General features: G+C 38.5%; 1 protein-coding gene across 5 annotated transcripts in view; it reads left to right on the forward strand.

Moving 5' to 3' along the window:
* Positions 1 to 26308, forward strand: part of LOC122082190 (vacuolar protein sorting-associated protein 32 homolog 2-like) — a 33701-nt gene extending 7393 nt beyond the window's left edge. For all 5 annotated transcript variants that reach the window (XM_042649673.1, XM_042649678.1, XM_042649684.1 and 2 more), the window contains 5 exons: positions 22278 to 22363; positions 22495 to 22586; positions 24869 to 24983; positions 25061 to 25256; positions 25938 to 26308. In XM_042649673.1, coding sequence (XP_042505607.1) covers positions 22278 to 22363; positions 22495 to 22586; positions 24869 to 24983; positions 25061 to 25252 — 485 coding nt within the window. In that variant the 3' untranslated portion in view covers positions 25253 to 25256; positions 25938 to 26308. The remainder of the gene's footprint in view (positions 1 to 22277; positions 22364 to 22494; positions 22587 to 24868; positions 24984 to 25060; positions 25257 to 25937) is intronic.
* The last annotated feature ends 17 nt before the right edge of the window (positions 26309 to 26325 follow it).

Below are 26325 nucleotides of genomic sequence, written 5' to 3' on the forward strand. Positions count from 1 at the left end.
CTAGACATTAAAGTGTAGAAAATATTATTCCTCCTCCAGTTTTCACCTTTAGTTTCAGCCACTAGGATTCTTGCAACCACATTGACATAGGCATAAGGCTTTTCATCCTCTAGTGCATACTCATCCTCAAATTCATCTTCCATTCCTTCAATTGCAACATTAATAGTCCAATGATCATCTTGAGGTTCATGAATTTGTAAATCAGGGTTGGACTCGATGGCATTGATGATGGAGTTGGATTGTCCACGTTTGGAGCAGAATTTTGCTATATGACCAGTTATCCCACAGATGTAGCACGTCACAGCTCCGTTCTCCCTTCCCCCCATTGGAGCCTTACCCTTATCCTGTGTATCTTGTGGAGCTCGGGTAGGGAATCCACTGGGTTTGGTTGGTGCGAATTGCCTTTTGTTGTCCGTTGGCTAGTTATACCTCCTGGTGGATGATTTGATCAGATCCTCTGCCTCTAGTGCTTTGTCAATACAAGTATTCATGGAGGGTATTTCGATCACACCAAGTTTGTCACGAATGTCATGCCTTAATCCCAATTTGAAACAGGATGAGTAGTTCTTCATCTTCCTTATAGGCACCTGTTCGTGAAAGCAATTCATTGAATCGATTAGTAAATTGTTCTATAGTCATAGTACCTTGCCTGATGGTATTTAACATGTCGTAGAGTTGATGTCGGTAGGTTGGTGGTAAGAACCTATCATTGAGGATGAACTTCAAGTCTTCCTAGTTGCGAGGCATCTGGCGCCTGCACATGAGCTTGTCTTCTTCAGCATTCCACCAATCCTTAGCCCCACCGGTTAGCTTTGTGATAGCTAATTGGACCTTCCTTTCCTTAGGCAGACCGTATCAACGAAAATAATAATCAAAGGAGTTTACCTAGTCTTGGAAGTAGAGGGGATCTTGCCTTCCGTCATACTCTTTCAGTTCCAACTTCACCTTGTGTTTATCATCCTGGCAAAATTGGTGATTGTCATAGTCATCATACTCTTCATCACAAACTGGTATATTCCTTCAAGCTTGCATAGTGACCCTTCTAGGTACATTATAAGTGTTGTTGACAGTAGGCTGAACAATAGTTTGGGCAGCTTTACTTTGAGTATTGGAGTAAGCAGCAATAACTCCCTTAGTTCAGCTATTTGTTGGTCACATCTGTCCAACCTTGTAGTCAAGGCTTGGAGGGCTTTCCACACATCTTCCAGAGTGATTTGTTGAGGTCTTTCTTCAGCTATAGCTCTGATACCACTTAATATAGGAGTAGATTACAAGAAAGCTAACCCCCATAAGTATAACCCTAAACAATATAACTTAAAAGAGACCTTAGAACAAAGTAAGCAACAGTCTTAAATAACCCTCACAAGAGTAAAGTAGCCCACAAAGAAACAAGCCCCAAAAGACAATCAATAATCAAACCCTAGGAGAGAGAGAAGCCTGTGGCTAGGGTTTCTAAGGGATACCTGCGGCTGGAGGGAGGCTGTTCAGATGGGGCTGAAACCAGGGTCGATTGTAGGTCTTATGGGGCAAAGCAAAACCCCCAATGATGGTGAACTTCTGTCGGCTGGTGTATGAGATCCGGAGTTTATTGGTTTCAGGTCTTTAGAGAGAGGAAGTAGAAGATCTTCAAGAACAGCAGCAGCTGACCTCAACTGGACTTCAAGTGTGGATCGAGTGGTCCACTGATGGAGTAGAGCAGGCCTCTATAATGCTGGACAGATGTGACTTCAAGTTGAGGAACTTCTGGAGATCGATTGAGCTTCAATTCTGGCTTCTTGGCCGATCGATTGAGGACAAAAAGGACTGGACAGAATTGATGTTCTCTTGGACAGTATCACAATAATAGTAGCACTAACAGAACTTGAATGCAGAAATTAAAGAAAGAACAAGGAAATTGAATGACTAAAGTAAAGAAGAAACAAGGGAAGTGGGAGAGGAAATGGCTATCCCAGCCTGGGCTTCTCACCCCCAGTCTTAAATAACCCTCACTAGAGTAAAGTAACCCACAAAGAAACAAGCCTCAAAAGACAATCAATAATCAAACCCTAGGAGAGAGAGAAGACTGCAGCTGGAAGGAGGCTGTTCAGATGGGGCTGAAACCAGGGCCGATTGTAAGTCTTATGGGGAAGAGCCAAACCCCCAAAGATGGTGAACTTCTGTTGGCTGGTGTATGAGATCTGGAGTTTATTGATTTCAGGTCTTTGGAGAGAGAAAGTAGAAGATCTTCAAGAACAGCAGCAGCTGACCTCAACTGGACTTCAAGTGTGGATCGAGTGGTCCACTGATGGACTAGAGCAGGCCCCTATAATGCTGGACAAATGTGACTTCAAGTTGAGGAACTTCTGGAGATCGATTGAGCTTCAATTCTGGCTTCTTGGCTGATCGATTGAGGACAAAAAGGACTGGACAGAATTGATGTTCTCTTGGACAGTATCACAATAATAGTAGCACTAACAAAACTTGAATGCAGAAATTAAAGAAAGAACAAGGAAATTGAATGACTAAAATGAAGAAGAAACAAGGGAAGTGGGAGAGGAAATGACTATGTCAGCTTGGGCTTCTCACCCACAACTATCTCAGCTGCTCTAAGCAAATTAGTTGCAAACTTCTTTATTCAAATTTGATAGTTAATGGTACATATGCCTCTCAATTTATAGAGGGGAAATTTACAATCATACTAAGACTATGAGCTAGTTTTCAAAGAGGACTAGACACTCCTACTACAACTAGGAATTGAAATTAGAACTAGGACTAGACCTTCTAACTCAAACATGGAGTAGACCACTTAAACTAATAGCCCCTAATGGATCTTACAACCGATGGGCCCAATAAGCCTTTATTGAAATTAAAAAAAACACAATTACCTAAGAATTGATGGGCCCATGGGGCCCATATTTATTGAGCTAGGCCAATTAATTAAGTGGAGCGATAGAGACTTCTTGGGCTGGGCTTCTTGCGATAGCCTAGCCTATAGTATGGATCTACATCAGGATCTTGCGGGCAAGGATTAAAGTATCGGTATCAGTCGCTGTATCGGTTGGCCAAAATTAAGATACATATTGGAGATACGCCAAAGATACGCACATAAATGGATAGGAAAAAAGAAGTTAAAAAACGCTATATATAACATGTATTATGCATAAATACTAAATTGAGAGTATCACACTAAGAATCCAAGGTTTGTAGTTGTCCGATAAATGCAAAATCCTTGTTCCAAACCTTGATTTCCACTTTAGTTAGAGAGAAAAATGGTTGGCAGCAACTTTGGAACAAAAAACCCCTCAAAAAATCGTGTTTTTTTTTAAAATGACACATCTTGGCCATTATATGACTGTAGCGCTTCGTATCGGTACATATCAGTCGATACATACCAATACATACCGAAACGTACATTTCACCTTGATTTTATATTTTCCATCGAGTATCGGTACGTATCGGTGTGTATATTATCGTTTCAGTGGTGTATTGCTCTGTATCGTAGGATACGTATCCATACGAAAGAATTTTAAAAATTCCATGTATCGTATCGGTAATGGCCGATACAGATACATATCGGTTGATACGTACCGATACTTTAAACCATGCTTGCGGGGGAAAAGGGTGAGATGAAATAGAGGCGCACAAGCACATGCCACACAGGCCACACAAGCAAGCTCTACACAAATTCAATTTGTAGCAAGTTTACAACCATATATTGAAAGAAAAGACTCCTACAAATAGAAACTAACTCTCTCAACAAGGAAATTAATGACTCAAGCACAGGCCACATAGGCAAGCTCTACACAAATTCAATTTGTAGCAAGTTTACAACCATATATTGAAAGAAAAGACTCCTACAAATAGAAACTAACTCTCTCAACAAGGAAATTAATGACTCAAGCACAGGCCACATAGGCAAGGCCAACTAAGAAACTTTGAAATAGGGAAACTATCTCCTACATAGCTAACTATATTTAAAACTCCAATAGAAAACAGATAATTAAAATTACAGAGAATCCCAATCATGTATTTGGCCCATAGTTAGTTAAAATGGGAATGGAAAAAGAAAAAGAATTTTGTTTGGGATGACATGTTTAAAGTGGCTAAAAAAGTAAATAGGACGGTAAGAAAAAAGGTAAAAATTTTGACAATGAAAAAAAAACGAGAACGGATGGTGCGCATTTTAAATGTTTAGATTTTTCAAGCATGGGACTGAAAAAACAACAATATACACATTAATTGGGGAATTATTTGAGAGCATGCTATTCTAATTTTTGGGTGAGGGCATGCTGTGGGCGATCATATTATTTAACCTTATCCTTACTAATCAAATCTGAGAAATGACCAGCTGAATGCACGACCCTCCCTAGCATAGTTGTTAAGTGTTGCCTAGGTGTCTAGGTGGTTTAGTTGGGGTCTTGTTGACTGTCTGATGCAGTTGGGCAATGGATTTAGAAATATCTTTTATTTACTTTCCTTTTTAGGGCTAGAACTAGTTTGGTGGTATTCTTAATTGAGTGAGATTTTTATTTCTTTTAGATTTAGATGCAAGTTTAATTTTGTTTCAGATTAGGAAGGTAGGTTCTTTTGGTGTCTTTATAAACAACTGTTTAGTCCATTGTGGACAGATTTGAAGTTATTTTTGAAGAATTGAAAGTTGGAATGAATGCCTTGGCTGCCATGAAGCTTGCATCTCCCCCTTCCCATCCATGAACTTTTCTTCTTCTTTGTTCTCTTCTCTGATCTTCTCTTCTTCCTAATCCTTCTTAGTTCTTTCTGTTTATACTCTGATATACTCTGATCTGGGCGACATTAGCAGCACCACACAGGTGGGTCGATCTCCTTCATACCCTAAGCTATTGGTTCGAAACTTGGAGGTGTAGTAGCCAGCCCTAAGGCGACTTAGATATCTGAATCTGAAGTCGAAAACACTTCTGAGTTGTGAACTATTACTCTCCGACCAGATCTGGAACAATACCATCGCCAGATCTGAGTTGCAGGGATATTTGTCTCTCGTTGCTTGCTGTTGAGGTACCCATCTGCTGGAATGAAGAGGCCAAAGGGTTTCCAGCCCTTGCCTGGAGTTTCTGACCCATCCGATAAGAGTTGAACAGGTTCTAGCAATCTGAAGTTTTCTCCTTTCCGCTGGTTCTGAGTTTAGCATGAGTGCTAAAGGTTGAAGAAGGTGATTGTTTAAATTTACAAGTAAGGACAATTACTTATATTTACAAGAAAGTCCCCCTGTCCTAAAATTGTGTTATATTATTCCTCCCCCTTTAGCAATTACAAATTACTTCTCTTCTTCTACTTTTATATTCCAATTTGACTCTATTAGCTATTTTATATTCCCTTTAGCAATTACAAATTACTTCTCCTCTTCTACTTTTATATTCCAATTTGACTCTATTAGTTATTTTATATTCTTTTAAGTGCTTGAGTGTTCCTGAATTTGCAAAATTGCCCCTTAACCTTTAAATTGAGATATTTTATCATTCTTGTGGGCCCTAAGCGATCCGATTTCAGTGCTTGGAATATGGATCTGCATCACTGTCGCAATAGTGTAAGGCACAACACTTATTTATATCAAATATCATTTAAGGAAATGTTTTTATACTTAAGATATTATTCATAAATAAGAAATATCCCCCTATTTGAATCCAACAAAAATAGTTTAATTCCAAAAAGATAAAAAGTAGACCACACAGTCTAAGACCAAAAAATTAATTTTTTTTTGTTGTAGGGGGGATTTTCAACTTTCAAATGCTTTGGGTTTTTCTCAATTCTGAAATTTCATAAATCTTATCATTGTAAAACATTGCTAAAAACCACAAGTGTGGTAAAATAATTTTCTTTTGATGTCTATAAAATTATTTTTAATAAGGCGATTTTAAAAGTAACACTTTAAATAAGTTCAACCAGAACATAACATTGTCATTACAACTTAGATTTAAGTAAGCTTAGACTTGTTGGAACTTGGAAAGCTGGTTTTGTGCTCTCCCTAATACAAAAAGTCTCATTTAAAAATAAAATCATTTGACTTGTCAACCTATTAGAGAATTAACATTTCTCTAGATGTTGATTTTTGATGACTTAATGTGACTTAATGTTGATTTTTGATGACTTGATGTGGCTTAATATTGATTTTTGATGAGTTGCTGTGGTTTAATATTGATTTCGTATGATATAAGGTATATGTAGCATACTAAATAATGCTACAAAAGAGGAGAAATAAAAAAAAACACTTGGGTGCCTTGGTTGCCTAGGCAAAGCCTAGTTGGGTGCCTTGTTGCCTAAGTGCTTAGGCACCCCTCCACCACCTTAGGTCGACTTGTCACCTTGACAAGTATGCTCCCTAGACCCCGCAATGGCGGGAGCGTTGTGCACTGGGTACTCCCCCCCCCCCCCCCCCCCCCTCCCCTTTTTTTATACATGTTTAGTTTGAAAGCCAGGTGAAACCAAACTTAGACTAAGGTCATATGTTCCAAAATTTAATTTCATAAAAGAAAAGAAGTTCAAAAATCAAGATTCAAGATTCAAGACTACATCAAAAGATCCAAAGTAGATCCCATAGGATCCATCCCATTAACTCTAGTGTTTAGTGGATCAGGTTCATCGTCAACATATCTTCAAGTCTGTCCATCTCCAGCTCAGTGTCTTCTTTGGTCAGGTCACCAAGCAGTACCAAATCAATCATCAATGGGCTTGGTATCCTGAAGCTGGTGCCTTTCATACTTCTCCTTCATCAAAGAGTTTATCCTAATGTACACCTAATCTTCTAACATATCTGGGGCCAGTCTATTTCTCTTCTTTGATGTGCTGCATCACAGGCACTCCAATGCCGCTCACAAGGAGAATTACAAGGTTTGCTCAAAATTCTACGAGCAACCTTTTGAATCAAAGAAAATGCACCATCCATAAATGTCCACCAAATCCTTACAAGGATTGCAAGTAAATGAGTATAAGAATGCTATATTTAATAATGAAATAAGCTAAAACACTTACTTGGATGGCTTTTTCTCATCATTGACATTCTTGAGATACACCATTGTTAATGTAGAGCTAGGAATCAACATTCTAACCCCAGACTGTATCATAGGAATACACCCAAATAGGTACTGGTTTCAGACTTGATATCAGTATATATATATACATACAGTATATATATACATATGTATATGTACTGTGGTTTCAGACTTCATATATGTATGACAATAGGTTATTTCAACCCTTAGAACTCCCAACAATACCCAACACAGATAGAACTATAGGCAGCAGCTATATACCCTTATCGCAGTGATGTAGATCAAGCTTGCACAAGCAAGGGGCTGTTAGCCCCATTGAACCAAGTCCAATGTTGGACCAGACAGACCAAACCAGGCTCCATCGAGTTGAAAGGGGCCCTGTTTCCTCCTTCGATCACAAGGAATTCTCCAGATTGTGTCTTCAACTGGAACCTCTAGAAGCCTAGCTAGCTAAGCAATTGATTGAAGATATCAGCAGCCTTTCTAGAAGTCCTGAAGCTGTCCATTGATTCAGCAAGTAGCTTAGGTTTTAGTTTCCTTTTATGTTTTGTTTCCTTTGTTTTGTTTGAGAAGTTAGTTTCTATTTTGTTTCCTTAGATTAGTTTCCTTTTATGAGACAAAGTCATTAGTTAGTAGTTTCTATTTTTATATTTGTTTGGTCACAAGTATTTGTTTAGGAAGGTTTAGTCAAGGTTTTAAAACTCGATCTCGCCAGCCATCTCGCTATCCCAAAAAAACAAGATCTGGCGAGATCTCGCTGAAACCTTATATTTTTCGGGTGGTCGACTCGTTGGTAGACCTCAGTGGGCATATGGACTTTGTAGGCCCTGAAACTGTGTATTTACCCTATTTTAGCCATTTTAAACAAAATGGAAACATCAGATTTGCAAAAAACAAACTCAAAATGGTACTTTGATAATGTACCCTTAGTATCATGACATAAAAAAATTAATGGTAAGAAACAAGATTTGATGATGTTACTTTGGAAGAAATGGATTTGGGAAGAAGTTTTTACCTTAGAGTGTTCTTGAGGGAAAAAGCCACCACCAATCTTGGATATCTTGGCTTCAATGCAACTTAGAGTGAAGATCCCAGCCAAAGAATAGATGTCCCACTGTTTTTTTTTTTGTTGATTTTCTCTAAAAAATGGGAGCTAGAGGAAAAAAGAGGCGAAACCAGCGAGAAATCTAGCTAGGTCGAGTCGAAACATGGCTTTAATAGTATAGTTTGGCTAAAAAATGGACCGAGATGAATCGAAATGGTTCGAGACAAGTTATTGGACCGAGTTCTCAAAATCTCGCTCGAAATATTGCAGTTTTTCTACCTTGCCTGTGTGAACAACTCACCTTTTCAGAAAAACGCCGAGTTCTTGAACCATGGGTTTAGTTAGTTTCTAATTTTCAGAAGGTTTCTAATTTAGAAAGTTTCCTTTTCTTTTTAAGCAATGTAAAGCTATTTAAAGCCCATCAATTTAATTAAGAGGATACAATTTGAAGTTGTTAAAAATTGAGTTAAACTCATGGCTGAGATAGCTGAAATGTGCGAGATTGAGATGAGGGTGAGATGCCCAACCCAACCACCCTTCTTCTCCCCCTTCTCACCTCCCCATTGATTCCTTTTTCTGTTCCTTATTATCTTTTCTTTTTTTAAACTTTGTTGTGAGTGTTTGAGACATTACTCCAACCACTTGGAATGCCTGAAGTTAATATACAAGATCAGTTTGAAGCACAACCAAGCCGAGGATCAACTATAGCCATTGTCAGGGTTTTCAGCCCTAATTGATTTTCCATGGTTTTCTTAGTCTTCTGGATTCAAAAGCCCTTTTGAGGTTTTATTCCTGACCTTGGAAGGCCCCTTCGACCAGCTTTTGGTCCCCATTGGATGTCAGTTGCAGCTGTTGTAGAGTTCCACCAAAGTTTCCTAATTGGGACCAATCCTTGATGCAGATCAAAGCCTGAGAAGAAGAGGGCTGGGAAAAAAAAGATTTTTTATTGTTCACGAGTTACTGTTCACTTGAACAGTACCCACGTGAACAATAACTAATGTGGGTCCCATTGCCAGCTCGAAATGTGGAGAAGGCTTGAAGAAAATTTCCTCTTGATTTGTGGGCCCCATGGCCAGCTCGCATGGAGTAGGCTGAAAGATTTTAGGAAATCTTTGATTGATGTAGTTTCCATCTTCATATTTCCTTCTAATAGTTAGGAAGACAATATTTAGGTAGTTTATAATTTTAGTTTTTATTTGTAGAAAGTAGGAATTCTAATTTATTGGGTTTTTATCTTTGTAAAAGGGATGGATTTGATTTGATTTGTAATTAGTTTCCATATAGGATAATATCTAGTTGTAAGGGGATTCCTTTCCTTTTCATGCAAGGAAGGATCCAATTTTGTAAATCAGTTAAAGTTTATAAATAAAGGAAGAAGGCTGATCTACACAGTCCACGACTGAATTGAATTTAATTGATTGAATGAAAAAAAAAAGGCTTTTTTACTGGAAAACTGTGAGATGCAGTGCTATGAGAGACAACTTGGGTGAGATGCCCTACGGAAGAGTGAGATACTCGACCCAACCTATCCCTCTTCCCCCTTCTCTATTTTTTGCTTATTTCTTTCTCTCTATTTTAATTTCCTTGGTATCAATCAAGTCCCAACATCTGCTGCCATTGCAAGATCTGAGAAGACAGGTCCAAGACCTACGGCATCTCTTTTGTTCAATCTACCAACCGGCAGCATCTGTGATCTTGTTCTGGAATTAATTCCTACTCATCTAGCTGTGAATTAGTTCTACATTAATTGGTATCGGAGCCTACCATGGTTAGCATAGACGATCTCTCTAAGGAGGTGATGCAACTATCAGACCGCATGACTACTCTTGAGAAAAAGTTTGACGCCACGTTTGGTCTCTTCCACCGTCCACCTCCAAATGATCCTATCATGACAAAAGAAATTTTGAAAGAGGTACAACAAGAATTAAATAGTCCTCCCAAAGAGGTCTATGTTGAGGGATTCAAAGTAGAGATGACTGAGTTGACTGTAGACAACCACCAAGAAGAATCTGACGAGATCGACGTTGCACCAGAGTTTCAAGAGGAGGAGATCAAGAATATGCCAGACAAAATTTTTGAGGATACAATGTTCAATAAAAAATCAGATTTTAAACTTGATTACATCGAGTTCATTATGCCGCCTGAATTTTCTGAAGAGTGAGAGCCATAACTCCAAAACTTTGTTCCAAAAACCCGTGAGCTGTAGGAGTATTGTTTTGGGTTGAAACTGGATGTGCACCAAGCCAAGATTGTCCTTAAACTATACAAAACTCGAGGTCGAGTTTTTTTTTAAGACGGGGGCGAGTTGATGTAGATCAAAGCCTGAGAAAAAAAGGGCTGGAAAAAAAAAGATTTTTTTACTGTTCATGTGAACAGTATCTACATCAATAGTAACTAATGTGGGTCCCACTACTAGCTCGTAATATGGAGAAGGCTTAAAGAAAATTCCCTATTGATTCATGGGCCCCATGGCCAGCTTGTATGTTTTGGGTTGAAACTGGATGTGCACCACACCAAGATTGCCCTTAAACTATACAAAACTCGAGGTCGAGTTTTTTTTTAAGACGGGGCGAGTTGATGCAGATCAAAGCCTGAGAAGAAGAGGGCGGGAACAAAAAATATTTTTTTTACTGTTCATATGAATAGTACCCACATCAACAGTAACTAATGTGGGTCCCACTGCTAGCTCGTATTGTGGAGAAGGCTTGAAAATTCCCTCTTGATTCGTGGACCCCATGGCCAACTCGCATGGAGGAGTTAAGCTGAAAGATTTTAGAACATCTTTGATGCATTTTCCATTTTCATATTTCCTTCTACATTCTTCTTCTTTCTTTTATTTATTTTATTTTTTGGCTTCATTTCCTCTGTTTTTTCATTTTTTTTTTCTGCTTTCTTTTCCTCTCCCAGTCTCCCTTCTTCTTCTTCATTTCTTCACTGCAACAGTGCAACCTGCAGCTCTCCTTTTTTTTTTTTTTTGTTGGATGGGAAAAATGTGTTGTACTGTTGTCCCCTTTATTTTTTCCTCCTTCCATGTGTGTATGACTACTATGAATGTTCATATGATTGTATGACCTTTAGCATTTTACATATTCCTTTCTTTTTTTCTTTTTTTCTTTTTTTCCAATAATTTGCTTTCCTATAGAACAAAGTTCGATTATTTATTATGGCTTCCATCTGTACATCATGTTTGGAGATGCTAATATGTTGTCCAACAAGGTTGCTGATGCAATTTGTCTCAATTAAGCTCACTAACTTGGTTTGCTATATGAAGTCTGTTAGTTGTAAACATTTTTTCATCTTGTTGTAAATAGTTCCTCTAAAGATATTTTGGATGTATAAAAAATATAACACAAGAACGCTTTATTCAATAAGGCGACGCTTTATGCCCACCCTATTGCCAAAGTGCTCCGAAAGACCCTCAAACGCCTCGGTTGCCTCACCACCTTAATAACCTTGAGTAGGAATTCTAATTTGTTGGGTTTTTGTCTTTGTAAAGGGGAGGGATTTGATTTGATTTGTAATTAGTTTTCAAATAGGATAATATCTAGTTGTAAGGGGATTCCTTTCCTTTCCATGCAAGGAAGGATCCAATTTTGTAAATCAATTAAAGTTTACAAATAAAGGAAGAAGGCTGATCTACAGGCCACAATTGAATGGAAAAAAAAGAAGGCTTTTTTGCTGGAAAACTGTGAGATGCAGTGCTATGAGAGACAGCTTGGGTGAGATGCCCTAGGGAAGAGTGAGATACTCGACCCAACCTATCCCCCTTCTCTTTTCTCTATTTTATGTTTATTTCTTTCTCTCTATTTTAATTTCCTTGGTATCAATCAAGTCCCAACATCTGCTGCCATTGCAAGATCTGAGAAGACAGGTCCAAGACCTACGGCATCTCTTTTGTTCAATATATCAACCGGCAGCACCTGTGATCCTGTTCTGGTGTTAATTCCTAGTCATCTAGCTGTGAATTAGTTCTACATTAATCCTCACATCTTCCAATTCTGGGATCAGATCTGAAGGCCCTTTTTGAGGGTTTGTTTTATCCCCTAAATGAGAGGCACTTGACCAAGAGTACAAGGCCTTTGGAGGCCTTGTTGCCGCAGAATTTCTCTCATCTGAGCTCTTAAACCCTACTTTCAGACAGGGTTTCTGCCTTTGTGTTGTAACCTTCCTACTGTCCATCCGCAGGATTTATTGGAGGGTTAATTTGACCTAATCTAGGTCTACTATTGATCAGGTGTGGAAGTTCTCAACCCCTTTTATTTTGTGACTTCTGTTTCAGTCGTAATACATCTCTGTGAAGCTTTCTTTGGTTCTGAGGTCTGAAAACCGGATCTGATTATTGGTTGGGATTGTAAAGCCTATTGGGGTTGTTTCTCTAGTGTAAACCACCTTACATCATTCAAAACAATATTAGGGTTCGGAAAACCAGAAAATAACTTTCTTTCAAGAACCACAGCAATACCAGAGAAATAAGGATGAGAACAGACAACTAGATGGAATCAAACCACAAAAAGCTCGGACCAAACTGATGGCTGAATCTGGACTTCTATTGATTTTTGATTTAGGGCTGAAATAGGAGATTTCAGAGAACATACTCATTAGGCCTCAGAACAGGCCAAAATTCTGGTCGAGTGGGGCTCCCTAAGACTGAATGCTACCCTCAAAAGCTGGGCAGGTTGTGATGGCTGGATAGGGAGATCGATGCTCTTCAAGGTTTCATCAAAAAACCCTTCAAATCCAGTATTGCAGGTATGGATTTTTCCTCTTAACAGCAGCAACAATCAGCAGCAACTTAAGGTCCCTTGGTGGGAGTATCGATGAAGATTCGAAGTCCATACAGTGCGCTTGGTTGGCCTCAGTTAATCAGAAATTAAACTCAGAGGAAGGGGATCGATTGGAGAAGTAATGTAGGAATGGATTTGACAACCAAACCAGTCCCAAAACTGCAGGAACTTTTAGACTAGAGAACGACCAGATTACACCCCACAAACCACTATAATCAGACCAACAGAAAATGAGTAACAATATATAACGATCTCAGAAAACCAGTAGCAAGTAAGTCAGACCAGTAGTAGTTAGATAGGATCAAACCAGGGGCTGATTTGTTTGGCAGCAGTAGAACCTTGATAATAAAGCTTGAAAAGAGAAGAATAAAACACTTGAAAGGAACCTCTTGGGCTTCACACCGCAAAGAGTCAATTGGATCAAACACCAATTCCTTCAGCCTTGATCAAACACAAGACAAATCTTCATGACGAAGACAATAGCAACAGCCATTAATTTGTTTTTCAAAATCATCTAGGATTTTAGGAGCCTCCTCTTTTTTATTTATAATGTTAATGGGGTAGGGAATTACAAAATAGAAGGTTCCTCAAAAAGGAAACCAAATATTCTCCTAATACAATAGTTACTAAAAACTGAAATTAGAAACTAACTGAAATTAGAAACAAGTTGAAAAAGGAAACTAACTACTAATGACTTGATTCAATTAATAACTTGACTCCTAAGGAAACAAATATAACTCAAATCAAGCCCAATTAAAAAGGAAACTAATGAAAATGGAAATTAACTAGTAATCCCGTACTCAATCTTAGACCCCCCCTTTTAGACCCATAAAAGTGGTCTATTACACTCAAAACACATGGGATTAAAGGCCCAACATGTATGGAACCCAACCCCAAGCTTATTCCTAATAAAACAAGCCTATTTTGGTAATTAATCTGCATCAAGAAGGGAAAAGGGGTAGAAGGATAAAGGGACTAAGGAAGGGGTCTCTCACCCATGGTTTTTTCAACATAACTCTCTCAGCAAACTGAATAAATCAGCCAAGCATAAAGCTTCTTTCTTTTCTTCCAAATCGTATGGGGATAGTCCCCCTTGTATTTATAAAGTAAATCAATACAAACAAAACTCCCCATTCATGGGAAGGCTTGACAGAACAGTACTTGCTAACAATGATTTTAGACTCCCTCCCCTTTACAAAATAGAAAGTAAAGAAAGAGAAACCCACACAAATAGAAACTCCTAGACTGCTATTTTTTTGGAAGATTCCTAGACTGCTATTACAATAAAAGAAATCCTACTTTCTAAACCTAAAAATAGAAAATAGAAACTAAATAAGCTGAAATATTTCATCAATCACTCTTCCAAGCCAGCTGTCCAGGTGGGACCCATGCGATAGCTGTAAAAGACTTCAAAGTTCTTCTAATTTTGTATCCATAAAACTACCAGCTGGATCCCAAAGAATCTGGAAATTCCTCTACTAATTCCTCCTCGTGCAAGTCAACAAGCCACCCTGAAAATTCCTCCATGACATGGTCAGAATGAGGCCTACAAGATCTAACAGAATCTCTCCTTTAAACATACTGTTCGATGGCCATCCTGGACAGGAACTGGGCTGGTCCAATAGGCTTTAATAACAACATTGAATAGGCCCAAGTATAGCTGAAAAACCTGATGCTTGATTGATAGGATTTGGGCTTAAGAATAGTCCATATATGGGTCCACATGTGGGACTGTCCAGCAACTAGATTAACAGCCCAGCACGGCATCACTTGTGCTCTTCATTCGATATTCAACCATTTCTTCAATCAATTGATCATTTTCTTCTGGAGGAAGCTTTTTCACTATAACAGAATCTTGTGTTGCCATAAGCTTTTTTGACTTTATATTAAGTTTATCAGCATACATTAAAGCAAGGTTTAAAATGGCAGCAAACAGATGAACCTGATGAACAATGTTACTCTGCAACCTAATATTAAAGAAGTCCATAATGATTAAATACTTGGTTCTATCCCTCGCAAAAATTTTCCTTTATGTTTCTCTTTTGCCCTTTCTGTTGCTTCAAATAAATAACCTGCAGTCGAACCTTTTGAATCAACAATGTGAAGAATCCAAATAAGTGGCTCCATGAATGCAATAACCACCCTTGCTCCCTCGCGAAATGTATCAGTTTGAATGATCTAAACAAATCTTACTGGCATTGCAGCCCTATTAAAGTGAAAACTTTTCTATGCAGATGATACAACTAAAAACCTTTACTAATGCTCAACTGCAATGAGGGATTGGAGCATCAAGAAACTAGTGCCAAATCTTGTCTTACAAGGCTGCTTAAGCTCTTTTACCATTTGGTGAATTGCCTCATCAAAAACAAAATAGCAGTGTGCGGCATATTATCCACCACAAGCTTCCCCATCTCTATAATTTCTCTCACCCATTTAACATGGTTGTGGATATCTTTCAGAAGCAAATTAATCCGTTGTGCAACACAATTTGTTCTATGTATATGATGCCATTTTCCCTTCGACATATTATCACATGAGTTATAATTACAGGCATTATTTGAAACTAATAACACAAAATGTTGTGGTTCAAGGTCTTCAATGACAACAAACATTTCTTCAGAAAGATATGATGCAGTTATTGATGCAGATTAATCACCAAAAAAGGCTTGTTTTATTAGGAATAAGCCTAGGGTTGGGTTCCATATATGTTGGGCCTTTGATCCCATGTGTTTCAAGTGTAATAGACCACTTTTATGGGTCTAAAAGGGGGGCTCTAAGGATGCATACGGGATTAGTAGTTAGTTTCCATTTTCATTAGTTTCTTTTTAAATTGGGTTTGATTTGAGTTATATTTGTTTTCTTAGGAGTCAAGTTATTAATTGAGTCAAGTCATTAGTAGTTAGTTTCCTTTTTCAACTAGTTTCTAATTTCAGTTTTTAGTAACTATTGTATTAGGAGAATATTTGGTTTCCTTTTTTAGGAACCTTCTATTTTGTAAATCCCTCCCCCATCAACATTATAAATAAAGAAAATAGGGCTCCTAAAGCTGAGATGATTTTGATAAAAAAATTAATGGCTATTGCTATTGTCTTCTTCATGAAGAGTTGTCTTGTGTTTGATCAAGGCTGATGGAATTGGTGTTTGATCCAATTGAATCTTTGCGATGGGAAGCCGAAGAGGTTCCTTCTATCTACTGTTGTCTTTATTCTATTGCTCTTCAACCATCCAGGTAATTATTCTGTTCTTCTCTTAATTCTGATCTGAGATTTTCCAGAATTTTTTGTACACCAACCCTTCACTGATCAGACCAACCAGCCACCTGATGGCTCTCGTATTCTGGTCGAGTGTTAGTATTAGTAGGAGGGTGGTTCGATCCTAATGTGGGGTCAATCAGACCTGGGGTTTTATTGCTATGATAATTTTCCCTATTCTGTCCGTTTCTAATTAGTTCAGTTTCTGTCCAGAATTTTTTGATTTGTCCCGAAAATTGCTTAGTGTTTGCTGGCCTTGTTCCTCATTAATTTAATCTCTTTAAGTTGGTGATTTAAGCCCTTACTTCCTGATTATCATTCAGTTACAGATTTCTGAATTTCTGAGATCGAAGGTTGGTTTCCAGATCTGATTTTTGTTCTTGTTATTGGTTGTTCTTTGTTTAAAAGTTCCTGCAGTTGAGACTTGGTTAGACTCCCTATCCTATGCCTACATTAAGCTTAATGTAGACTCAGATTAAGCTCCCTATCCTAAGTCTATATTAACCAGCCAATATAGAACTAATTAAATCAGACCAACAGAAAATATAGTAATCAGAAGCTATGGATCTCAACACCCAATAAGACTTGGAACAGATTAGTAATGATCAAGTAAGAATGATTTGGCAGTAGTATTAGGATGCTAATAGAACCAAATCAATATTAGACACAACAGAAAAATAGGACTGTCCAAACAATCGAATCAGATTCTGTCCTGGTAAATTCACTACAGGACAAAAAAGGAGAAATTTCTGATAACTTGATAACCACAGCTCAGATGGGGACCAAAACTGGATCGAGTTCTTCTTTTAATGAGGGGAACCTCTAGTCCAAATATCAGCCAAAAGTGACTGTCGGTTGGGCCTGGACAGAGATCGAAATTCCTTCACAGGAAGCCTATCGCCTGGACAGAATTGATACAAGAAAAGAGTAAATACCTGTAGCAGTAAGGCAACAATAGAGTCTTGTAGATTACCTGTAGCAGTAAGGCAGCAATAGTCTTGTAGATAACCTTGAAGAAGAAGAAAACACTTGTATCAGATCCTCCTGGGCTTCCCACCGCAAGGAGTTGAATGGATCAAACACCACTCCCTTCCACTGTGATCAACCACAGCAGTCTCAGGAGAGTCATGGCAGCATGCTTTTTATTTTTCATTCATCAATCATTGGGCTTAAGGGGAGCCCTCTCTATTTATTATAATGATGGGGGTTTACAAATAATATAAATTCACTTTAGTTTCCAAAATTGAAATAGGAAACTAAATAAAAGCAAGTTCTCTGATTACTAAAATTAAAAATAGAAACTAGGAAATAAGAACTTAAAAACTAACTAGGAAACTAACTAGGTACTAAAATTAGAAATTAATTAATCCCATCAAAATCCAACTAAAAAGGAAACCAATGAAAAAATGAAACTAACTAGTAATCTCGTACTCAATCTTAGAGCCCCTATTTTAGACCCAATACACTCCAAACCACATGGACTGAAGGCCCAACACATATACAACCCAACCCTAGGCTTATTCTTAATAAAACAAGCTTATTTTGGTTATTAATCTGCATCAACTCTCCCCATCTTGAAAAAATTCATCCTCGAATTTTGCAGTGATGAGGTGGGAACAACATGTGAATAGCAGCCGTAACCATTCCCAAACAGAATTCAAGTTGGTTGTAGACTTTTGGAAGGTAGTCTTCAAGGCGTGGAACTCTCTTTTCAAAGAACCATGATGGCATAACAAACTCTATATGCTCAACCTTTGAATTAATACCAACTGTGAATGTCATGTGCATAGAGTCGTCAATGTTTGTAACCTTCTCATCAAGGATTGGAACAAACTCTTCCTTCTCATCATGAATCTCAAAGACTTATTGTGGAGTTCTTTCAATCACTATCTCATCTTCCACGGCCTCAATCTTGTCGACTATGCTCTCTTCAAAGTAGAATTCTTCAGTGAAATCTTCTATCTCTTGACCTTCTGTGTTTGAAGCTTCAATGACTATCTCTTCAATGTGAACTTTAACTTCAAGTTCTTTTGGTTTGAATAGAGTTATCTTCACTTCACCGAGAGGTGTTACAGGTGCTATTAATGATTCTAGGGCACCAACATGTCACAGCATTCTAAATACTTCAGTCATTAGCACCATTTCTTGATGCAGTTGTCTCACCATCTCATTAGGGAAGCCATGGAGTTATTCAACTCAGTAGTAGAGTTGTCCTCTGCCATGCTTTGATACCACTTAATGTAGACTTAGGATAGGGAGTATAACCAAGTCTCAACTGCAGGAACTTTTAAACAAAGAACAACCAGAACCAGCCAATATTGAACTAATTAAATCAGACCAACAGAAAATATAGTAATCAGCAGCTATCAATCTCAACACCCAATAAGACTTGGAACAGATCAGTAATCATCAAGTAAGAATGATTCAGCAGTAGTATTAGGATGCTAACAGACCCGAATGAATATTAGACACAACAGAAAACAGAATAGGATTGTCCAAACAATTGAACCAAATTCTGTCATGGTAAAGTCACTGCAGGACACAGAGATTTCTGATAACTTGATAACCACAGCTCAGATGGGGACCAAAACTGGATCGAGTTCCTCTTTTAATGAGGGGAACCACTAATCCAAATATCAGCCAAAGGTGACTGTTGGTTGGGCCTAGACAGAGATCGAAATTCCTTTATAGGGAACCTATTGCCTGGACAAAATTGATACAAGAAAAGAGTAAATACCTGTAGCAGTAAGGCAGCAATAGTCTTGTAGATAAGCTTGAAGAAGAAGAAAACACTTGTATCAGATCCTCCTGGGCTTCCCACCATAAGGAGTCGAATGGATGAAACAACACTCCCTTTCACTGTGATCAAAGTATCAAACACACAGCAGTCCCAGCAGAGACACAGCAGCAAGTATGCTATCACCACCAAGAGAGTAAGCTATCACATTAACCCAAGACCTCTTCTTTAAATCAGATCAAGAATCATACATAATAGAACAACCTGTTTTACCTCAGACTTTATGTTGCTAACATACTACAAGATCTTTGCCTTCGCTTCAAGAATCAAACGGGTACGGGGAGTCGAATAATTGGGTACAACAAAACCTGACCCATACTCACATGCAATCTTATCATTGTAATAAAATGCTTAGTTTGAATAACATTAAAAGAAATGTTATTCTTGACAAAGTTTTCTGTTATCCGCTTTTCCAATTACTGTATTTTCTAGAAGCCATTTCTAGCATTGTGGCTTGAAGAGTGCCGAATGTACTTGTAGAACCAGTTCTACTTTCCATGGTATCACTCTTTCTGATGCAGTTGCACGTCGGATATAGGGCTACTTTTGAATTTCGTTTATTTCTCTATTTCTTTCTTTTTTAGAGTTAGAACTTAGTTTGGTAGTCAAATTTTATTCTTATTTGAGTGAGATTTTATTTTTATATTTGGATTTAGATGCAGAGTAGATTTTGAGAATTGGATTTGAATGATGGTTTGGGTGAAACCATGGCTGCCGAGAGTGTTCTCTCTCTTTTCCCTCTTTTTCTTCTTTACTTTTGCTGTACTCTCCTTGCCGGAAATCCCCTGCTTATGGTGATATTTGCATCCCTAATCAAGCTCTCAGATCTTCTTAGTGCTTGATCTGTTTACGCGGTTTTGGTTGAAGGTTTCCCCTCCTTGGGCGACCTTAACTCTAGATTCTCATCTCCCACAGGTCCTCCTACTGAGAGATTTGAAACCTGATTCAGATCTGGAGTTGCCTACTGCCGATCCAAGTTGCAGCGACAGTGGATTTTCGTTGGTTGATGATTTGCTATGCCCATCATTTAGAAATGAGAGGCCATAAAGTTTTCCACCTTTGTCTGAAATTTCAGGGTGAACAAAGGTGATTTAGATGAGTTCTCTCAATCGGAACCAGCCTAAGTCTCGACCAGTTTTGTGTTCTATCATGGGTTTCCAAAGTTGAAGAAGGCAAGTCTCTAAATTTCCAAGGACAGTTACTTCTAATTACATAAAACCCTCTTTGCTGAACTTTAGTTCTGTTTATACCCACTCATCAATTTCCAGAATAGCACATTCTTTAAAGTTTTAATTCCAGAACTACCCCAGTTGCTAATCACTTTTAAAGATGTGTTTTGCTTTGGATATTATGGATTTTCCACCCATACCCTTAAGCTATCTATCATTCTTGTGGGCCCATAAGTGATCCAAATTCGATTTTGGGACCTGGATCTGCATCAGTTTCTTTTTCTTAGATGCACTTAAATTCATTTTTGCAAGAGCTTCAACTTATATGTGTTCAGGGAACTTGGAACAAATTTGAACATGATGGGTAATTAGGCAACCCAAATGATCCTTCACTCTTGTAACACTCCCAGAGAAATCATGGTTGTAATACTTACATTGAAATGGTTATTACCAAGTTGATCTACATATTCCCAGAACTTATCCTTATTCCTCACCATTCTATATATGGCTATGGGCTCTCAGCTATCTACATGATAAAAATTACACACACTGTCTCATTGATTCATTTGAGTTCGAGAACCCAAAAACCATTATACCTTTCCATCTATTAATTCATAATGGGCATGCATATGCATGAATAACATTAATCCTTTAACATTTCAATAAACTTGGATTCACACATCACATAAAAGATATTTGAAAAAAAAATAACAGTATCCACATCAGGCAAGCTTATATATATATATGTATATATTGTATCTTGAACAACGGGGAGGTTCACTATTATTTGGTACTGCAAGCGAACCTACAGGGTTGTCCTAAACAGACCCATTCAATTTGATACTGGTTTACCCAACTGAAAAGAACTGATTTGAACAAGGTTATCCTAAACAAACCCATTCAATTCCTTGGTAAAAATATCATGCTAACACTAGCAGATCAAGTGTTCACTAGATGCACATAAGACAGGATCTCCACCCTTCATTCTCCCGTCCTATATTTAGCGCCTCAGCTTAATTTTTTTTGATTGTATATTTGCATCACCACTCCCTGGTAGTAAAGAGTAAAGAGTAACACACTGACCCATGTTCATAGTAAAGAGTAAAGACACTACTGAGGGAAACGTATTTGGCTTTTGCTCTAAACCTTAAAAAAAAAAAAATTGCAACATTCCATTTAGGATTGAATTCTGTTTCTACCGGGGAATGGAGATTAGAGAAATGCGCAAGTTTCCACAGGCTTCATATAATGATCAAGGACTTCATATAATAATTAGGGGAACGGAGATTAGAGAAATATGCAAGTTTCCACAGGCTTCATATTAGGGATTTCATATAATAATCAGGGGAATATGGATTAGAGAAATACAAAAAAAATTGCAACATTCCATTTAGGATTGAATGACTGTTTCTACCGGGGAATGGAGATTAGAGAAATGCGCAAGTTTCCACAGGCTTCATATAATGATCAAGGACTTCATATAATAATTAGGGATTGATTCTGTTTTCAGAAGCTAGCCTATAGCAAAGAGTTTAGCTTCTTCAGTGGCGTCGGAGCTGCAAGGCTTTAACATAGTTGGAAGGGAAGGGCAAAGGTGGTCGGCAGCTTTGAAGACTTAGATTGAATTTGAATAGTCGCAGCTCTGCTAACTAGGGCTCATCCACTGTTCACTTCTCTCGATTTCAAAAACTTTCAAGTTGCATTCTAGGGCTCCAAAATGGAAGGCGATGAAAGAGTAAAAAAGGGGGAAAGGGGTTTTAAATGTGGGGTTAATAGTGTTATTTAAATGGCAGTTTTTTACTTCCAAAAAAACACAAATGTGTTTAAACAGCTATAGCCAGCGAACGAGTACAAAAAAAATTAAAAGAAAAGAAAAGAAATAGGCGTTTTGACTAACTATGATCTGCATCAAAACTATAGTTATGATTATGTATTTGAGGTTGTAGCCCGATGATGTTCTCACTTTATACCTTCAGTTGACCCTAGTCCTGTCCACTGATACCATCCTTTTATTCTCTCGACGCATGATTGCCCATGTTTATGGTACTTTTAGTTTGTTACCCCTTGTTTGGATGTAGTTATTTAAGGTCTTTGAGTATGACTATTCAAAAACACAAGTAGCAGGTCTCTAGGTCTTTGGGATATCAAACTCCAAATATGTGTTCTACAGTGATTTCTTCTAATGTCTTGGAATCCTGATTGAATTCTCTACTCTGTTGTTGATATCTAGCGGCAATACAATGCTTGAAAAGGAAAAGGTTATATGAACAGCAGATTGAGCAGCTGGGTAATTTCCAATTGCGCATCCATGATCAGGTGCATTTGCAATTTTAATCTCTGAAGTCATTATAACATTTTCTCAGTTACTGTTGGTTGATATTGTCCATTTATTATTTGGTGTGAGATGATCTGAACTTCAATTCTATGTTGTGGTGTTGAAACTTCAGATGATAATGCTAGAAGGTGCAAAAGCGACAACTGAAACTGTGGATGCATTGCGAACTGGTGCAGCTGCAATGAAAGCTATGCAGAAAGCAACGTAAGTACTCATTTCTTTTTATTGATTTTGTGTGAGCAGTTGTGCCTTCTGGGATCTTCTTTGTCTTTGTATGCTATCGAATCCAGTGAATTATTCTCTTTTAACATTTTTTTTTTGGGGTGTGGAAAGGCTTTTGTTAAGAGCTAATTGTGTTTCTTTTTCTTATAAAATAGAAATTAATACATTGTTGCACTCATCTTGCATTTGCTGATGACCTGATGATTTTCTCTAAAGCAGATCATTCCTCCATCTCTTCCATCATGTCCTCCCTCCGTCTCTTTGAGCATCTCTCGGGTCTCCGGATCAACCCAGTGAAATTCCACATCTTCACCTCTGGGATTGAGGAAGCTTCCACCAATTGCCTTCTTTAGATCACTGGATTTGCCCTTGGCTCTCTATCAGTCAAGTATCTTGGTCTCACGCTCATCCCCTCCAGACTCTCTGGCCACCACTGCACCCCAATCCTGGACCTCTTGCAGAAAAGACTTCAGTTGTGGAAAAGTAAACTCTTATCCTATGCTGGAAGGCAGGAACTTGCTAGATCGGTGCTTTAATCAATGTATCTTTATTGGTCTAGAATCTTTGTTCTTCCCTCCTCCACTGTCAAGGCAATTGAATCTCTCATTTGATCATTTCTCTTGAAAGGCACCGACACCACAAAGTTCGTCCCATCAGTTAAAAAGTGTTTGCCTTCCCAAATCTGAAGGAGGTTTGGGCCTCAGGCGCATAAAGACATGAATTCTGTGGGTATTCTCAAACTCATCTGGAGAATTGTGTCTAAGCACAATAGTATGTGGGTTTCATGGGTTTATTCTCACCTTTTAAAAAATGATTCCCTTTGGTCCACTTCTCCTGGTCCGGATGCTTCTTGGGTTTGGTGTGGTATCCTCAGCCTCAGACCCATGGCTTTAAATGCCATTTCCTACTCCATTGGCAGAGGTACCTCCACCTTTCTCTGGCTTGATCCTTGGCTCCTAAATCGTCCAATTCTCCTTGATGTTAGCCCTAGGATCATCTACTCCACGGGCCTAGACCGCCTTGCCACTGTCTCCTCCATCATCCGGAATAATGCTTGGGCTCCCCCCACTCCCCCGCCCCCCTCTGGTTAACATTTGGTCTAGGCTTCCTCCACTTGTCCCTGATCCTAGAGGTAGAGATGACTCTGTCACTTGGAATCCCTCCCCCTTTAAAATCTTCACCTCTTCTTCTGCCTAGAACTTCGTGAGAACATATGTCTCCTTGGTTCCATGGAGAAAGCTTATCTGGTTCAACGAAAACATTCCCCGCCACAGCTTCATGGCTTGGTGGGCCCTTTCCAAATGCCTTCCCACATAGTCCTTCCTCAACTTTAGACACATCCAAGCACCTAATGCTTGTTGTCTTCACTGGAATGGGAATGAAGATGTTGATCATCTGTTCTTTGCTTGTCCCTTCTCCACAATCATTTGGAAAAAAGTCCTAGGTTGCTGTTGCAACCCCTCTCGTAGGAGACCACTTCCCTTCAGTAAAGAGTGGATCTGGGTGGATATGACATTTCGGGGGTCCTCTATTTGTGACATTGTTGGAAAACTTGCATTCCGTGCTACCATCAACCACCTCTGGATGGAAAGGAATCTTTAAAGATGGACCTCCAAATCCCGTTCTTATGATCAGATTTGGAATGCCATCTATTTTGATGTGTCTACAAAGCTCGCATACCTGCCCCACCGTCCAGTTAGAGATTCCCCAAGGAACAGCCTTATTGTTGTCTCCTGTGGTCTCCCTCCCTCTACCATCTCTTCCCCCTCCCTTTTGATGGATTGTATCATTGAGTAGTGCAGTTCCCCTCCACCCCCTTTTTTTTTGGTTGGACTTGCCCTTTCTTGTCTCCTTGTGAGGCCCTTCTTTTGTCTATTCTTCTTCTCCTTTAACATAGTTTTTATTCATCCAAAAAAACAAATACACTGTTGCATGTTCAGTGTTTTTTTTTAATAAATAAATCTTGGCTTGAGATGGAGGCAAGTCTAATTTAATGGAAAATCTTTGCATTTTCTTTTGATCCACTAAACAACACTCCCACACTGGCCCTGCTTCAGGTTTGAAAATTGGCAATTTTGGTTTTATCTTGTTGATGTTTTGTAAATCTAGTCCCATTTGTATGTATATTAACTGATGAGTATGGAACATGGTAGCAATTTGGCCCTTGATGTTTAGCTTTCATTGAACCATTAGATAATGATAAAATTTCTTCTTATGTTATTTCAAAAAATCATGGATGTTAAAAATGGTGTACTATTTGACAGGAATATTGATGATGTGGACAAGACAATGGATGAGATAAACGAGCAGACTGAGAACATGAAGCAGATTCAGGAAGCACTATCTGCTCCAATTGGTGCAGCAGCCGACTTTGATGAGGTATACACACTTTTAAACTTCACCCTATAACATTTTTTCATTCCTCGTAGTACTGATGTGCATATTCATTTTCACAGGATGAACTTGAAGCAGAGCTTGAAGAATTGGAGGGAGCTGAGTTGGAAGAACAGCTTCTTCAGCCTGCAACAACTTTACCTGCAGCTCCAATGCAAGTCCCAACCAGCAGGATATCAGCTCTCCCAGCTGCTCAGAAGAACACACCCGAGGATGACGAGCTTGCTGCATTGCAAGCGGAGATGGCACTTTGAACATGTAATGGTTCTGACTCAATTCAGTATTTCCTTTTTACTGATTAGGTGCTCCAATTTTTTTTTAAAAGCAAAATACATGGAATCCTTCTTAGACAAAAACCTGTCTCAGTGGTTCAGTACTTGATTGATTTTAATACTCTCGCCCAATCTTCAGATCAGTTGGGTGCTTATATTCAGTTATAACTCTAACTCTACTAAACCGTAACCCCACTAAATGTGGGATGGCTACGTGAATCTTGTTTTGCCATTTAACTTCATTCGATATTCAAAGCCATACTTGCTGTCAACCCTAATGTTTACTATCATGCCAGTACTTTCAGCCACGGTTCACTGATGATTTGACATGTTGACTGTTGGAAAGGTTGGGGGCCCCCTTGGGAGGGCACGTTTCAACTTTGGTGACCTGCCTCAATTGTTTGCCTCAAGATGTATGGTCTGCTCCTCTGATTGTTTGACATTTCCAGTGCCCAGACTAATCAAATTTAAAATTTTGTACTAATACATGGAGATGTAAGTCGGTCTGAGAAATTCCTGCCATGTATATATATGGTGATGTGGACAACTTGCCCACAAAATTTAGGCCATAAACAAACTGCTAGATAAGAATTACTCAGGTCTGCCCCTTAATTAAGAAGTTTCAGAGAAGTTTGTTGTTTCAGCTGAACCACTTCAGGTGTTGCAGGTATCAACTCATGGAGAGTGCACAAAGATTATGTAAAGATTGGCTGTACTCTGGTTACATGTTGCCTGGGCTTCCATTCTTACACTGCAGTCGTCAGTTTGAATCCTCTGATAAGACGACATTGTATAGGAGGCGTAAAGTAAATGTCTTAACTCTCTAAATCTGTATTGTACTTCACTGAGCTTGAAGAAGTTAGCCAATTTACCAATTGATTTGCATTACTTTCTGAGTTCATTTATTTTGTGGCTCTCTTTCATAAGCAAAGATGAATCATTTGAGAGATATGTTATGGATTACAAATTAAGGATACTTGAATTGTATATGTTGTTTTGCGCTGCCAAGCAATGTAAAGTGCTGTAACGTTGTGTGTGTGTGTGTGTGTTTTTTT

The sequence above is a fragment of the Macadamia integrifolia genome, chromosome 1 (genome assembly GCF_013358625.1).
Source record: "Macadamia integrifolia cultivar HAES 741 chromosome 1, SCU_Mint_v3, whole genome shotgun sequence".
Taxonomy (NCBI): Eukaryota; Viridiplantae; Streptophyta; class Magnoliopsida; order Proteales; family Proteaceae; genus Macadamia; species Macadamia integrifolia.